This window comes from Watersipora subatra, chromosome 10 (assembly GCF_963576615.1).
Source record: "Watersipora subatra chromosome 10, tzWatSuba1.1, whole genome shotgun sequence".
NCBI classification, from domain to species: Eukaryota; Metazoa; Bryozoa; class Gymnolaemata; order Cheilostomatida; family Watersiporidae; genus Watersipora; species Watersipora subatra.
In genome coordinates this window covers 15035018-15052046 of record NC_088717.1, presented here as the reverse complement: position 1 = coordinate 15052046, position 17029 = coordinate 15035018, and the positions used below count along the sequence as shown (strand labels likewise).

General features: G+C 36.9%; 1 protein-coding gene across 1 annotated transcript in view; it reads left to right on the top strand.

The window, feature by feature from the left end:
• Window positions 1-17029, top strand: part of LOC137406181 (cytoplasmic FMR1-interacting protein-like) — a 29043-nt gene that overhangs the window by 6756 nt on the left and 5258 nt on the right. Inside the window, exons 7-23 of the mRNA XM_068092714.1 lie at window positions 1063-1185; window positions 2505-2643; window positions 3748-3932; window positions 4543-4695; window positions 5732-5874; window positions 6773-6917; window positions 7284-7434; window positions 7709-7791; window positions 8191-8349; window positions 8806-8894; window positions 9165-9393; window positions 9935-10222; window positions 10521-10664; window positions 12320-12559; window positions 14268-14349; window positions 14812-14946; window positions 16635-16851. Coding sequence (XP_067948815.1) covers window positions 1063-1185; window positions 2505-2643; window positions 3748-3932; window positions 4543-4695; window positions 5732-5874; window positions 6773-6917; window positions 7284-7434; window positions 7709-7791; window positions 8191-8349; window positions 8806-8894; window positions 9165-9393; window positions 9935-10222; window positions 10521-10664; window positions 12320-12559; window positions 14268-14349; window positions 14812-14946; window positions 16635-16851 — 2705 coding nt within the window. The remainder of the gene's footprint in view (window positions 1-1062; window positions 1186-2504; window positions 2644-3747; window positions 3933-4542; window positions 4696-5731; window positions 5875-6772; window positions 6918-7283; window positions 7435-7708; window positions 7792-8190; window positions 8350-8805; window positions 8895-9164; window positions 9394-9934; window positions 10223-10520; window positions 10665-12319; window positions 12560-14267; window positions 14350-14811; window positions 14947-16634; window positions 16852-17029) is intronic.

Sequence of the window (17029 nt, the reverse complement as noted above, 5' to 3'; positions counted from 1 at the left end):
CGCCTGCTTGCTTAGCTAAATGTGATTTACTCACTATGCGCTTGTAAAGTTAAACCATAACTGTCACGAACAACTTTTATCGTATTTCCTAGGTAAATCAGACACGCTGATTCCGATTTTGTACTCAAAATAAAGATTAGTCCACTAACCTTCAAAGTCATTTAGGCTTTTTTAAAGCGTTTCAATGTCCGTTTCGAAAACAACACAATCGGCATTACAAGCTCCGCCCATAAATATGTGACGAAACCTAGCTTTTTCAGAAACGGAAGTTCGGAATGTTTAGTCCGATTTAAAATAATAGAGATGGGTGTCTTAAAACCCATTATTATCTAAATCCAGCCTGTAAAATAATTTCAGTTTTTTATGAAAGGGATATAAACTATTTAAAATTGCTCGCAGCTTGCTACATGACGTTTAAATGGGCTGGACGCCAAGAAAAATTAGCTCAAAAAGCGCGGTTTTATCACAATGTTATCGCGCTTTTTAAATATGCACTGCTAAATAGCTTATCTACCTTTCTAAAAAGACTGATATTATTTTTAAGGCTGAATTTAGATATTAATGGATTTTAAAACACCCATCTCTATTATTCTAAATCGGTCTAAACATACCTACGTAACTTCTGTTCCTAAAAAGCTAGGTTACGTCAAGTATTTATGGGCGGAGCTTGTTATGCCGATCGTGTTGTTTTCGAGACCGATATTAAAACGCTATAAAAAATCCTTCATTACTCTGAAAGTTGGTGGCCTAATCTTTATTTTGATTACAAAATCGGAATCAGCGTGTCTGATTTACCTAGTAAATACGATAAAAGTTGTTCGTGACAGTTATGGTTTAAGTACCATTTGTTCACCACATTCTTATAACGATAAGTACAGTTAACTAACTTGATTCTTGTCATTAAAAATACCATATGTTCTCCTTCTACCTATTAAAGCCTATTAAGAATTCGAAAATCCTTCACAATTAGCAGTAAATCTCCAAACTTCTCGGCAAATCAACAAACTGACAAACTTTGCTTTAGAGTCGCAAAATGTTCTTATAAGCTTGTGGTCTTATTAGGTTATGGGCTTCGGACTATTCCTCATTGACAACACCGAGACAGACGGTAGCCGCGAAGTTAACATCAACAAGTTGGACAAACAAAAGCGTATCTCTCTGAGCAAGATTGACAGGATCTTCAAAGTAGGTTTGTCATAGCCTTTTACGTCATAGTTTTTTTGTCATGGCTCTTTTTGTCATAGCCTTTTTTGTCGTAGCCCTTTTTGTCATAGCCCTTTTTGTCATAGCCCTTTTTGTCATAGCCCTTTTTGTCATAGCCCTTTTTGTTTGCACTTCTTTGCCCATCTTGTAACTGTCTGTTTTTGCTCTGTTTGTCTTTTTTACTTTTTCTTTGCACTTGCTTTAGTTGTCACTTGTCCATCAACATGTCACTTGCCATTTTTGCAACTTGCCCGTTTTGCCACTTGCCTCTCTTGCCACTTGCCCATTTTGTCACTTGCCCATTTTGTCACTTGCCCATTTTGTTACTTGCCCATCTTGTCACTTGCCCATTTTGTCACTAGCACATCTTGTCACTTGTTTAAGTTGTCACTCGCCTTATTTATCACTTGCCTTAGTTGTCACTTGCCTTAGTTGTCACTTGTCCATCTTGTTGCTTGTCCATCTTGTTACATGCCCAGTGTTTTTGGTTGTGTTCAAAGGCCTGCCCCAGATATTTTCAGCTAGTTATTGCATTTCTTATGTGGTTCGATCCCATATGTTGTTATCAGGCATGTGCTTCACTATCTCAGCCTGCTGTTCTCTCAGCCAGTACAAAAGTTATCAGCTTTTTGCGCTATGGCCTTTTGCGGCAGGTATTACATTATATCATGCGTAATATGTTATGAATACCACGATATTCTGTAAACCATAAAATACTTTATACTCATTGCATATCATTCATCTCTCTGTTTTGATGAGTTGACCAATGAGTATTTTGATGTATGACTTTATGAACTCTTAGTTCTGCCTATACTCGGTACTACCCATACTCGGTATTACCCATACTCGGTACTACTCATTCTCGGTACTGCTCATTCTCGGTACTGCCCATACTCGGTACTACTCATACTCGGTACTGCTCATTCTCGGCACTACCCATACTCGGTACTGCCCATACTCGGTACTACCCATACTCGGTACTACCCATTCTCGGTACTGCCCATACTCGGTACTACCCATACTCGGTACTACCCATTCTCGGTACTGCCCATACTCAGTGCTACCCATTCTCGGTACTACCCATTCTCGGTACTACTCATACTCGGTACTGTCCATACTCGGTACTGCCCATACTCGGTACTACCCATACTCGGTACTGTCCATACTCAGTACTGCCCATACTCGGTACTGTCCATGTATTGAATTCTCATTGCTGTAACATGGCTCTGGTCTGTCTGTTGATCATGATGTGTGATAACTCGGCGTGTAAGACATCTTTGTCTTGTCTTCTCCACTCACAGAAAAATGAGGTAGTGCCTTTGTATGGAGACATGCAGATCAACCCCTTCAGCTATGTGAACAACAAACAGGTTCATTATGATCCCTCACGCTGGCCCCACATGTCCGGCAGCAGCGTCAGTCCAGAGTCGGAGATCCTCGGTAAGAGAGTATCACTTGTCAATACTTTTCTCCTTTAGTTTATTGCTGATTTAAAATGCTCTACATAATAAGTTTGACGTGGTCATACTCTTATGAGATCAAACCAACTGGAGTAAAAAAAGTTCACTTTACAGTCGCCTCAAAATGTGAGTGTTCCGTCATATGTTGTTAAACATGAGTAGATAACTCTGAACATAAAGTAATGTCAAAACAAAAAATGACTTCTGGGATTTTCTCGAAATAATTGTGAAGAGATTGGTTGAAAGTGAAAATAATTTGCAGAAAATATCCACAATATATTAGCTAAGCTGATTTAGACTATTGATTTTATGTTAAAGCATTTTACCTTTGTTTATCTTTCACAACATTGACCTGCACACCTATGTTACACCTACACTTGGTTTTCATGTCTCCATAGTAACGTAACAGTAAACCACTTTTGTTTTTGTAATTAACTCTATGTGGTGTATTTGTCTAAATTTTACATATACTTCTCTGAAGTGTTTGTCATTAGACTTCAGATGTGGAATGAAGTAAATGAAATACAATGTTTTTTTTCTACTATTTGCTCCAACATGTAGTGTTGTGGTATACAAAGCAAACCTTGAAAGAATTAGAGGGAAGTAAAGGTTTGTGTATTCTTATGTACAAATTTGGAAGAATTCAAAGGTAACACAAATACAGTCAAACCCCAGTTTTTACAGCTATCCTATGCTATGCTAGTTTTCTGTTGTGAGGCTAGACCTTTGCTAGACCGGCATCGCTTTAGATTCTAATGAATTGCAAGACTACTCTAATTGGCTGAACCTTGCTCAGTCCTATCAGATATGAAGCATAGAGAATGGGTAATTAGGTGCTTGTAAAAGTAACCTTGTTTAAAAATTCGGTCTATCCAATCTTATACCTCTATGATAGTGGCTCTTTGCTAACCTATGCTCCAATATCTTGCAATAAACCCAATCACTGAGTGATGGTGTTTTGATGTCCAGACATTTAACCATTTAGCGCTGTGATATTTTATTGTCAGACATGTTAATGTCAGTCTAGCACCTCAGATATAATCATTATAAGCATAATCATACATGCAACTGTATATTGTATCAGGTCTGATGCCGCATTTACGGGACCAGCACATCACTTACGTGACAGAACTGGCACGGGTTAGCAATGAGATCACAACAACTCAGAAGGATGAGCCTCAGAGTGACAAAGAGTGCAAGCAACAGCGGGAGCTGGCTTTGCGGGGCCTCAAGCTCCTCTCTTCGTGGAACAGCACGATCACAGAGCTGGTATAGTTGCTTTTTTCCTTAGACCTTTTATGGCGGTCTTCTTGTGACATAATTTATAGTTGACAATTTTATATTTCCTTTTATATACTTCATATACCTTCAAGTAGTTTCACCATAATAGATCTGCTGAAAGCCATGTAGTAGCTCTCTTTTTATCTTGTGTAGTAGTTCTGTTGTTATTGACAACTAGCACCCCAGCAGTCTAATGTGTCTTGAGAGATCATCAGCTGTAATACCCACACCTACAATTATCTGTACATACTAGTGACCAGCGCAGTTGTAAGACTGTTGGTCCACCATGCCTAAAGTTGTGAGTTCAAATCTCGTATGATGCATTTTTTCCCAACTATCAACAGTGGTTTTGGACATACGGACAAACACGGTTCTTATTATAGTAAAGCTTCATTTGCTGGTACATGGTATTACTGATACGCATGTTCTAACAGTGATTGTCTGATAACTATATTACAGCTGCCATCATAAAGATATAGCTTCTTTACAGATATCTCATTATTATTTCTATAAATTTCTGGGAATCGGGTAAACCAGAACTCTCAGCATCATGCATTTGTTTCAATCTCTTCAAACTTGCATATGGTATCTTGTCTAGTACTCCTGGAAGTTACTGCATCCTACAGACCACCACCAGAATAACCAGTGTCCACCCGAAGCTGAGGAGTACGAGAGAGCTACCCGCTACAACTACACATCTGAGGAGAAATTTGCCATTGTCGAGATCATTGCCATGATTAAAGGCCTGCAGGTACCTGCCTAACTTGTCAAGTTGTTAGCCCTTATTAAAATGCTCTAGTGATAACTTAGATGCATATTTTATTTCAATCCGATCGAAATGGCAGTGAGGTGGCTTATGTTATAAGCCGCATATTCTTTCATTCATATAAGTGACTATTTGTAATATAATATGATATCACTTAAGCTGGGTTATACATGACTTTTGCTTAACACTCTTGTCACAGCACTTTAAATAAAGGAGGTTTGGGGTTATCAAGAGTCAAGATTAGTTTATGTGTTGGTGTTCAACATTCTTGGCGTATCTCTTCTTGCGAAGAAGTGTCTTCAAGAAGTGTCGCATGTCTTCTTGTTTTTCTTTAGCTGTCTTACTATCTTTGTTTTCTCGAGTTGTTTTCACTTGTAGTCATTGCTTTGATGTCAATTACTTGCAATAGCAATCACTGCTTTGTCAGTTCATAAGTCTTTTAAAGACATCCTTGCAGACGAGTTTTCATGCAGACGGGAGAATGATTATACGTAGCAAATATTTGGAAATGTCAGTTGTTTGTCATGGACATAACCAATGTAGGATGACTTACGAACTAATTACATACTCAGCACATTTTCCCTTTTCTGGATGCTTGTCACTATCAATTTACACTGCCAACTATTCTTTCTAGGTTGTTTATGCTTAAAGTTTTTAATTTTGAAATAAAACGGAGTTAAATTAAATTTACTATAGGAAATCGATAATAGCAGCCATGGTTAAATTACAGTATGCGGTCTTCAATACAAACAGGCCATTGCTCACTCAGTTGATATCTCCATCGATCACCATTTTCAATCATCACAGGGTTATTTTTAGAGCTAATTCTTCTAAGGATGAACATTGTAGGAAAGGTTCAAATCTTCTTAGCTCGCTCACTTGGATGAGTCAAAGCAGGCTACACAACATATCTTCAAAATGTTGAAACACAGATGATCAACCATCTCTATGCAAAACAGACAAATGTATCATTATTTTGGAAGTTGTTTCTCTTGACAATAGTCTGTCCTCTACGAACCAGGTGCTAATGGGAAGAATGGAAACTATATTCATGGATGCCATCAGGCGCAGTGTACATGCTGACCTGCAGGATTTCATTCAGATTAGCTTGAGAGACCCACTGCGTAAGGTCATCAAGAAGAAGGAAAAGGAGCTTGTAAGGAGGTAGGATCTTATGCTAAGAGATCCGACAATCCAATTTGACACTGTCAAACAGAAGTATAAATTTGTTTCAAGAAACTGGTGTGGTTCGTGTTGTTAGTGTCAGGCTGAGTGATCGACTTAAGAAACTGGTGTGGTTCATGTTGTTAGTGTAGTGCCAGGCTGAGTGATCGACTTAAGAAACTGGTGTGGTTCATGTTGTTAGTGTAGTGCCAGGCTGAGTGATCAACTTAAGAAACTGGTGTGGTTCATGTTGTTAGTGTAGTGCCAGGCTGAGTGATCGACTTAAGAAACTGGTGTGGTTCATGTTGTTAGTGTAGTGCCAGGCTGAGTGATCAACTTAAGAAACTGGTGTGGTTCATGTTGTTAGTGTAGTGCCAGGCTGAGTGATCGACTTAAGAAACTGGTGTGGTTCATGTTGTTAGTGTAGTGCCAGGCTGAGTGATCGACTCAAGAAACTGGTGTGGTTCATGTTGTTAGTGTAGTGCCAGGCTGAGTGATCGACTTAAGAAACTGGTGTGGTTCATGTTGTTAGTGTAGTGCCAGGCTGAGTGATCGACTTAAGAAACTGGTGTGGTTCATGTTGTTAGTGTAGTGCCAGGCTGAGTGATCGACTCAAGAAACTGGTGTGGTTCATGTTGTTAGTGTAGTGCCAGGCTGAGTGATCGACTTAAGAAACTGGTGTGGTTCATGTTGTTAGTTTAGTGCCAGGCTGAGTGATCGACTTTGCAAAAACTTCAACTCCATGATTCGCTTAAGTTTTAGATTTTGGCCAGCTAGTTTACGCATATATTTGATGTTGCCCAAATCACACAGATTTTCAATGACATGTGGTTATCCGAAAAGTTTTTTGACACAAGTTCAACAAGTAAAGCTCTACAAGTGTTTTTGGATATTGCAGCATTTTGGTATCTGTGAGGGAAACAGCGGCTGAGTGGTTTAGAGGAGTGGAGCCAGTTGATGACCCGGCCCTCAGAGGCAAGAAAGATGATAACTACAAGGTGCAGCAGGTTCCTCGGAGAAATGTCGGACCTTCAAGCACGCAGGTGAGTGAATCGTATACAGTTGTATATTGTCATAAGCTTGTTCTAGTCTATAGGTGTAGTCTACATCTGTTGGGAGCTATTAAATTCGTTTGGTTTTTAGTATCTGAAAAGCTTACAGGGTTGTGTACTACATACTCCCAATTATATGAATAAATTATTCTACAGACAGTTAAATAAGTCAAATCAACAAAAGCTATAATCTTGAACCATTCAACAATGAGAAATACGAAGTTGAAAGTTGGATTTTTGTACCGTGTCTCATTCTTCTATATTTGAATCTACTCTGTTTTACCATGTCCATGAATGAGGCTAGTGGCCAACTACCTCTCTGTACAATGCCCCATCAGTGACCATAGTTTCTTGCAGCTGTACATGGTGAGGACTATGCTCGAGTCACTCATATCAGATCGAGGTGGTAAGAAACCTCCAAAAAAGGATATGGACCAACAGCACCTTGCAGATATCGATAACTTCCACAAAATGTCGTTCTTCTGGAGTTACTTGCTCAATTTCAGCGGTAAGTTTCAGTTGGTTGGCAATCGTTTATCATATGATAATTTCAGTCATTTTTATAGCCATCAACTGTTATCAATCACCAACAGAGTGTTATATGCATCTTAAGCGTATGAAAACCATGTGTAGCCGATTTATTCAGGTTCCTATAGAGATTTTTTTCTAGGACGAATATTAGTAGATGAATATAGTACACCTTAATGTATAGCTATAAGTATGGAGCTGAGGCTATACACTTGACACATCATGTCTAATATTCCTTCTTTGCCCGCCTTCAGACTCTCTGAGGCAAGTCAGTGATCTGTCCCAGCTCTGGTATCGGGAGTTCTTTCTGGAGATGACAATGGGTAAAAGAATACAGGTATGTTTGCATTCACAGTAATTGGTGAATCACCAAAACTTTACCCATTTCTTCAGCAGATTGGATGACAACTTATATGACATTCACTATAAAGCTGTATTCCTCTAAAAAAACATTATTTGGCAAGTGCTGAGAACATTATCATGCTGGTTGATAATTAGTCAGATTTTAGGGAGGAGCCTTTTAGTAGAGCTCATCATTATACTCACTAGTTCATATATTTGACCATTTCCTGAACTTAATTTGTTAATTGGTTGTCAGAGCTGCTCGTATATGATGTGGCAGAACAGAAAATCTTTTGATAGGAGCTTGCATTGCACGAAATTTATCTGTTGTTCTTATACTGACTATCGAAATGGTCATGTATGCAAGTTGCCACTGGCTTCCTTTCCTCTTTAGTTTCCCATAGAGATGTCCATGCCTTGGATATTGACAGATCACATTCTTGACACAAAAAATAGCGCCATGCTTGAGTATGTACTCTACCCTCTTGATCTCTACAACGACAGCGCCTACTATGCACTAACAAAGTTTAAAAAACAGTTCCTTTATGATGAGGTCAGTATTTGGTTCTCTTTTCCTAGCAAAATTCCGACTCAACCGTTATTACCCATTTTTCTTGCCTTCATCTTAACAGCCATAGTTCCCAAGAAGCCATTGCCTTTTTGGCTGCCCTTTTTTCTCTGTCAATTTTGTTTTCTTCCGGTTGTGGTCTTGTAGTTTTTTCGTTACTAACTAGAAAACAAATTTATAGCTTGGTTTAGTAGCATGTCTTAATGCTTAAGTTTTTATTTCATGGCTATCAGTTGATTTCATTGATTATCAATATAAATGTTCAACATAGTAACGTTGAAACTTTACAATTTCTGATGCTGTAAAATTGTGTTCATTCTTGTTGGGAAGTTGGCTGACTAGTAAAATATTAATGGTTATTATCAATCAACCTAATTGACAGTGATTGCCTGTATACTATAGAGACATTATTTCTGTCAGATGAATTTGCCATTTCTCTAGGTTGAAGCTGAAGTGAACCTCTGCTTTGACCAGTTTGTCTACAAGCTTGCTGATCAAATATTTGCTTACTATAAACACCTCGCTGGCAGGTTAGTGCCACATAATACCTGTCACTGTAGTGTCACTTGGTATCTGACTGGTCAGTGTAAATGTTAATGGCTGATTTATAAATTTGACCAGTCATAAGTCATTTTTCTGTATTGTAAAAAGATTTGTCATTGTTGTGTGCTTATTCCCAAAAACTTGTTGCATTCCCAAAAACTTTTTTTCTACATGCTTGGTTCTCAGCGAAGTGACACAATTGGCTGATGACCTCAAACATCCTGTTTTGTATGAATTGATGTCGGGTTATATTTTAGTATTCTGTTGGATAAGCGACTCAGGGCTGAGTGCTACTCACACAACATCAATCCCCAGTTTCCTGGTGCTAACCGGTACGAAACGATCCTAAAGCAAAGACATGTCCAGCTCCTCGGTCGCTCTATTGACTTGAATCGTTTGATCGGACAGAGAGTGAACACAGCGCTACAGAAGTCTGTCGACCTTGCCATCTCTCGTTTTGAGAGCGGTGACATTACCGGCATCGTCGTAAGTTGCTAGTCCATTTTATTGGTCTTTATTTTCATGTTCTTATCTGACCATTCGTAGTTTATATATTTTCAGTCCTAATGTAATGGGAGATGTTGCACGTGTCTTTTTTAGGAAGTTTAAAAGTTTGTTTCAAACAAAACAATTATTTAACTAGTATTCCAGAGCAAGTTATGTAGGACATACCCATTGTTTTTACGAATTATGTGATCAGGCATCTACTCAATGTCAAGAATGTCGCCGGTAGATATTCCATGATTATTGTCAAGAGTGAGGAGTGAACTTTTTCTCATTTTCTCAGTCTCTCTCTTTTTCTCTCTTGCTCTCACTTTCTCTCGCGCCCTCTCTCGCATCTAAAGTAGGATTAACTTTGTCGGAGCAGAACATCATAGCTTATCTAGTATGATTGTTATTATTTTGATTATTAGGGTAATAAAAGAGTTTTTAAAAATCTTTAGTTTGGAAATTGAATGATACCAAGAGCCAACATCACGCATAAAGCATAATTTTGATCTGTACGATAGCCTTAGTCTTCTTATAGGAGCTAGATGGACTACTAGAGTGCAACAAGTTCACACATAAGTTACTGTCCAAGTACCTGAGACTAAGTGACTTCGAGGCCATTCTACGGGAGGCAAATCATAACGTGGCTGCCCCCTACGGACGAATAACGCTGCATGTTTTCTGGGAGCTCAACTATGATTTTCTCCCCAACTACTGCTTCAATGCTTCAACCAACAGATACGTGAAGACAAACTACAGGATGGGTGAGGCTGTACCGAGAGACAAACCGCCAAGTATGGCTCATCACTATGCCTGGGGTAACAAGGTGAATTAATGCGCTTTTTCTTATCATATCTTGTCCTAGTGTCTAGGAAACATGCTAACTTGTCTGTCTCAGTCATATATACATATATATTTATTTTTTTATTTGATTATTGCTTTGCAATATGAAACTACTAGTAATAAAATTGTTTTAAACTGAACTTGACCTTTCATCTTACTTAATCTTACACACTCTATTATTATTGAGCACTTTTACACAAGAGACTGCAAATACTGCCTCTATTATATACATATTTTATATATTTGTATATATTCATATTTATCTCGGCTGTCCGATGCAGATGCTGAACAAGCTTTTCGCGGATGTATATTCTCTGTACAGCAACTTTGTTGGTGCTCCACACCTCAACGCTATAGTGAAACTGCTTGGATACCAGGGAATAGCTGTTGTCATTGAAGAGTTGCTCAAGATCATCCAGTGCCTGGTCAGTAAATACACTAATATATCACACTAATATTTCCCAGGGTTGATGCTTCAGCAGTGTTTATGTATTGCTGTTATTACCTCTATATCTGTATCATTATATTCATTACACCTGTTGGATATCTTACCTGCAAGTAAGTCAATTTAGTACCCTGTATTATTACTACCCTGTATTATTACTACCCTGTATTATTACTACCCTGTATTATTACTACCCTGTATTATTACTACCCTGTATTATTACTACCCTGTATTATTACTACCTTGTATTATTACTACCCTGTATTATTACTACCCTGTATTATTACTACCCTGTATTATTACTACCCTGTATTATTACTACCCTGTATTATTACTACCCTGTATTATTACTACCCTGTATTATTACTACCCTGTATTATTACTACCCTGTATTATTACTACCCTGTATTATTACTACCCTGTATTATTACTACCCTGTATTATTACTACCCTGTATTATTACTACCTTGTATTATTACTACCCTGTATTATTACTACCCTGTATTATTACTACCCTGTATGATCAAAGTGCACTCTCATTCCCTGCTCCCTTTTATCCTAGCAAAATTTGGATTACTTCTACTCGTTGTTTTACAAACTTTTGTCAAGATACTAAATTGTATTCCTAGTTAGCATGAATAGTTAATCAGTTTCTGGCTACTGAAAGACTTACTATGACATTATTAAACCAGTACCTACCTTAAAGAAATTTAATTTAACTGCTTTGTAGACCCTTGTTTAAAATTGAACCGCAGCTGCCTTCCTTCTGGAAATGAGTAGAATCTAAAGATAAGCCATTTGCGATCGGTTCATTGGTCGGATAAATAGCTCATTGTAGCTTTAGTACTAACATCCACAGCATCCTTTTTTGTCTTATGTTTGGCTAGGGATTTCCTTCCTAGCGATCTGCTCATCGATGAACTTCTTTTGAAGTTTCTATTTTGGATAAACTGAAATTATACCACGAAATTACAAAATTATATAAAAATGGACACATACGGTATGGTAAGGGACAAACAATATGTCGTTTAAAATATTTGGTAATTCTCATGTCCAGTTTTACTCTAGTTATGCTTTACAAGCTATATTGACAATCAGTTATTACAATAAAATATCCATAAGGTTTTCCATATTCGTACTGGCACTACAACAAGCTTTATAGCCCTGCAACTTCTATACTGTGCAGCATGCTTTTGGTTGATCGTGTAAAATGCAAGAAACCACCTGAGCATTTAAATACCGCGAGGTCTACTTGATTGGTGTATTAGCTTCAGCTATTTAAGTGTACAGAGTAGGTCTTTTTTGTTTGGGGTTTTCAATCAAATGTGTAGTGTATCATTTTTCATCAATAGCTCGAGTTCCTACAAGACATCTTTCATCAATAGCTCGAGTTCCTACAAGGTTTATTGACTACCGTAGTGTGGCCCATGTCTAGTGTATAATCTTTCATCAATAGCTCGAGTTCCTACAAGGTTGATTGACTACCATAGTGTGGCCCGTTTCTAGTGTATTATCTTTCATCAATAGCTAAAGTTCCTACAAGACATCTTTCACTAATAGCTCGAGTTTCTACAAGACATCTTGACATACCATAGTGTTGACCATGTCTAGTGTAGTGTCTGTCATGTCATTCAGGTGCAAGGCAGCGCGGACTCGCAGAGCAACATAGCAGCATATTGTGAGGTCTTGCGCAAGGTGCTTCCCAGTGTTATAAGACTGCAGAGGTTCGATTATGGCTCTAGAGGTATCCTTGGCTTCTATCAGAGTCAGCTTGATGACATAGTCCAGTTCCCTGACCTCAGGACTGTTGTCTTTCAGGCATTCCGTGAAGTTGGCAACGCCGTGTTGTTCACTCTTCAGCTGGAGCAAGCCTTGGTAAGCATTCATTTCTTGTAAATGGTATTTTATTATTCAATATTCATATAGTTTATATAAAGAAAATATAGTTTATATTAGTTTATATAAAGAACATATAGTTTATATAAAGAAAACAGAAGAAACAGTCATCTCATGTGCCTTTGTATAGAGAGATGCATGTGTACTAAGGCTGATCTGATGTGTACCAGTAAATGAATAAAACAAATATCTTTTTATTCTAATTTTTTGTCTCAAACATTCAACATAGAATAGTGGGAAGATGGTAGTGAGACAAGCAGTCAATATCGCCAGTTATCTGAATCACACAAAACAGGTATGATAGGTAGGTGATAGGTAGGTGTAATGTTGATAACAAAATGATTTCATGTCATTTTCTTCAAATGCCGAACCATTTTATGTTGGAGCCGATATTTTTATAAGAATACATTATATTATGTTAATTTGTCACAGAGACTAAAAGAAATGATAAATACTTCAAGCAGTTACATATAGCATTAAAAAAATACATATAAAACTAAAAAATAATGTAAAAATTCAAATTTTATATAAAATCTAAATTAATTAAGTAATAATCTGTAAGAACAAGTTGTAAATGTTGTTACTTTAAATGAGACGTGTGAATGGAAGTGGAGGTTCAACTGTGCTTAGGTTCAATGGTAGAAGTATCCAGCATGAGTTCCTCTCTAACTTACATTATATATAGTGCGAGTTAATTTAATTTACATTGTTCAATTATCTATTTATTATTATTACAGTTCAATTATTTTTATATTTTATTCCTACGTGATTTTTTATTTTTAAAACTGCACCATTTTGGGAACTTTGGACATCATATGTTGGAAACTACCTCGCCTGACCAGACAAATATTGACTTAAATTTTACATCAAAGTGTTTGTGGAATTGATCTTAATTGATCTTAATTGATCTTAATTCATGATTTAAATGTTTTGATGCCATGTGAATGCTTTCACAATGCTGTTGTGGTTGGGAGGTACTGAAGGTCCCCCCTTAAGAAACAAGTCTTTCATGCATTATAATTTGAGAACTTTGCCCATTCGGTTTATGAATATGTTTTATTTATACGATCAAACCTTAGTGAACCAATTTTCGTATGTAAGATTTTAAATTCCTACAAATATATAATATTCAAAATAATTTTTACAATATAAGAACTTTGGTGAAACATCACAGTTTTGTAAGGAACAATTAAAAAATAAAGTTTGTAATTGATTTTTGCTTTAATAATTAAGTTTTTTTACATTTAGTGTTTGTAATAGATTAGCTTTCCTGCTACACATAACTATCCATGAGTATTTATCCAGGAGGGTTAGTGTAGATTTTTGGGCAGTTGAATGAATCAACAGTTATTCTTATTCACTCTAGCATATCTAATTTTAACATATTAAGTGAGTCCCAGAATGCATTGGCTTGGTGTGTGTAGATGTTTAATTGTACATTGCTGCTTTGGTTCTTTGAATCAATTTTAGTTTACAGCAATTGTTTGCATTTTAAAATATAGGCTGTTCCGTTCCAATGACAAATATGAAGCCAACTCTTTTGAAGCGATGTTGATTAATCCAAGTCTATCTTCCCAATTTTTCATTCCTTTGGTAGACTCTGTAGGCATTTGATGAGTAGATATACTGCATATCTTACATATTGCTTCTGCTCACAAGCGATTTGCTATACATTGCACTTTTGTAGTCAAAGAATGAGGTGGTAGATTTAGTGCATGCATCTGCCTTCCAAAATCACATCCCAAAGCCTTTTGTTCAGATGAAAGAAGGTGAGTGAAAGCTGTTTTGTTTCTTTTGTTATGTATCTACTGATGGTATGCTGCACTCTGTTATCTATATAGTTCATATGCCATAAGCTGGCGGGTATGTAGTTCATATGGGCACAGGTATATGGTCTGCATGCTCACATGTATGTAATCTGTATAGCCACAGGTATGTTGTCTGCGAGGTCACATTTACGTAATCTATATGGTCACAAGTATGTGATCTGTATGGTCAAAGGTATGTAATATGTATGGTCACAGGTATGTAATATGTATGGTCACAGGTCTGTAATCTGTATGGTCACAGGTATGTAATATGTATGGTCACAAGTAATTAATCTGCATGGTCACAGGTCTGTAATCTGTATGGTCACAGGTATGTAATATGTGTGGTCACAAGTAAGTAATTTTTATGGTCACAGGTATGTAATATGTATGGTCACAAGTAAGTAATATGTATGGTCACAGGTATGGGAAAGAAAGAGAGAGAAGACGAGCTGAAGCAGCAAGTAAAGAGAATGGAGGCCAAGTACAGTGCATTACAAGTTGTTCCCATCATATCCAAAATTGGCCAGGAACAGCAGGGAGACATCGCTGCCGAAGGTATGCTGTGTTGTTTTGGACTTATCGAAGAAATGCCTGGTAGTTACAACATTTTTATGTTCTAATTTTGTCCCAGTTATAAAACTCATTTTGGTTATGTTTGGAACTTGTTTGTTGGTATCTGTTCATTTTATGCATTATAAGTACATTTCTTATTTTGACTTCCTTCAAATATTATTGTACGATTCCACAACGAAGTTGAAATAAGAACACGGAGCAACATTATATCTATACATTGAGACTAACTAATTATTCGAATGATTGCTATCTTGCTATTTTATTATGGGTAAAAGTTGGTGTTCCTCTATTGGTAGGACAACTCTTATGAAATATATTGGTTAACATACTCATGAAATGCAGATAATCATGACAGTAAATCTCTTTTGTTTTCCTGTTTAAATATTTATAGAAAATTGAGTGTCCTTTGATTCAACATGCATAATGTCGAGTCATAATGCTGTGATATTAGGTTTATATTCTCTTCACTAGATGATTGTATGTTTTAGAGAAACAGTCTTCAAGAGGTCTTTCTGCTAGCTTCTCTCTTCTCTATTATCGTTACCTGTTACATTTGTCTTTCGTTTTGCGAGTCTTGTGGTTAGATGACGAGTATATTTCTTCATGTCTTCTTTGTACAATAGACGCTCTTATAACGTATACCTCCCATATCGTAAATTCCAGATAAAGCAAGGAATTTATGTGGAGTTTTTGCATTGTATTACATAAAAAATTCCACATAACATAAAGTGTCAATTCGGTGCAAGTTCTCAAATTCAATTTGAACAACGAGAATCTTGTAGTTTGTCTTAAAAATCGCTTCCTCTCTTGCGACACTTGAGAGAGAAAGTGGCGTTTATGGTTATCACTATTATAGGTATATACAGTACTAGTACCCTGACAGTCTAGCATACCTTGAGAGATCAGGTGTGCCAATAAAGCTTACAAAATTCCGAAATACTTGAAGGCGGTGTATACCGAGTGTGAGTATACCAAGCTGAATGTCACGAGTCTCGTCAAAAGTTATCTTTTATCCGAAACGTCTAACCCTGGTGAGGGTTAGACGGACGGATAAATGACACCGCTCTGATTATAATAAAGATATAATTTTGTTTTAAACATTCAAGATATTTTTAATTTGCAAAAAAACCTTGCTGACTAAAAAAAGAAAAATACAATGTTAATAGACACTGATGTTGTGTTCTCTCTTTAATTTATCGTAAAATTACCGCAATCATTGACCCTAAACCAAGTGAAATTGATAAAAAGTAAAAACTTTTCAATAATATTATTACTGCAGTCACTGTACAGTCTTTAGATTAAAAGAGTTAAGTGTAGTTTTTTTCCTTTTGGAAGGGCCGAAAGAGTGAGTTTGGGAAGATGTTAGAAAGGATTAAGCAGTTTATATGTATTTTATTGTTTATAAACTTAAAATCCTTTTAGTGTAGATGTGCTTGGAATTGATTTTTTATGTTGTGGGAGCCTCTACTATATATGGTCTTGTTGTGAGACGAGGATGATTATATTTTCCAGTCCTTATTTGTTCATTTTTTAAAGTAAAATCACCATTACATTGTATTGCTACTAGCATCTACTGCTACACTGTGTTGCTGCTAGCACCCACCCTTATTTTTACAACATTTTGTGGTTTTTTTCGAAACTATAATAATATAATACATAATCATTTCCAGGTGACCTCTTAACGAGGGAAAGACTCTGTTGCGGTTTGTCAGTCTTTGAAATAGTGCTGACACGAATAAAAGGCTTTCTTGACTCACCTTCCTGGCACGGTGAGGCCCCAAAGAATGGAGTGATGCACATAGATGACACCCAGGAGTTTCACAGGGTCTGGTCTGCCATGCAGTTTGTTTTCTGTCGACCTGTGACAGACAATGAGTTTTCTGTCGAGTAAGTGTGTTGCTCTCAAGCTACAAACTAGTTACATACTACTACTACTAAATAAGTGCCTGATGCATTTTCTAATTTTCAGTGGAATGTGCAATACTAATCATACTTCTTTTGAAAAACAGCTAATAGCATTCCATTTTATGAGAGGTTTTTATATACTGTTCTCTCAAAAAGATTG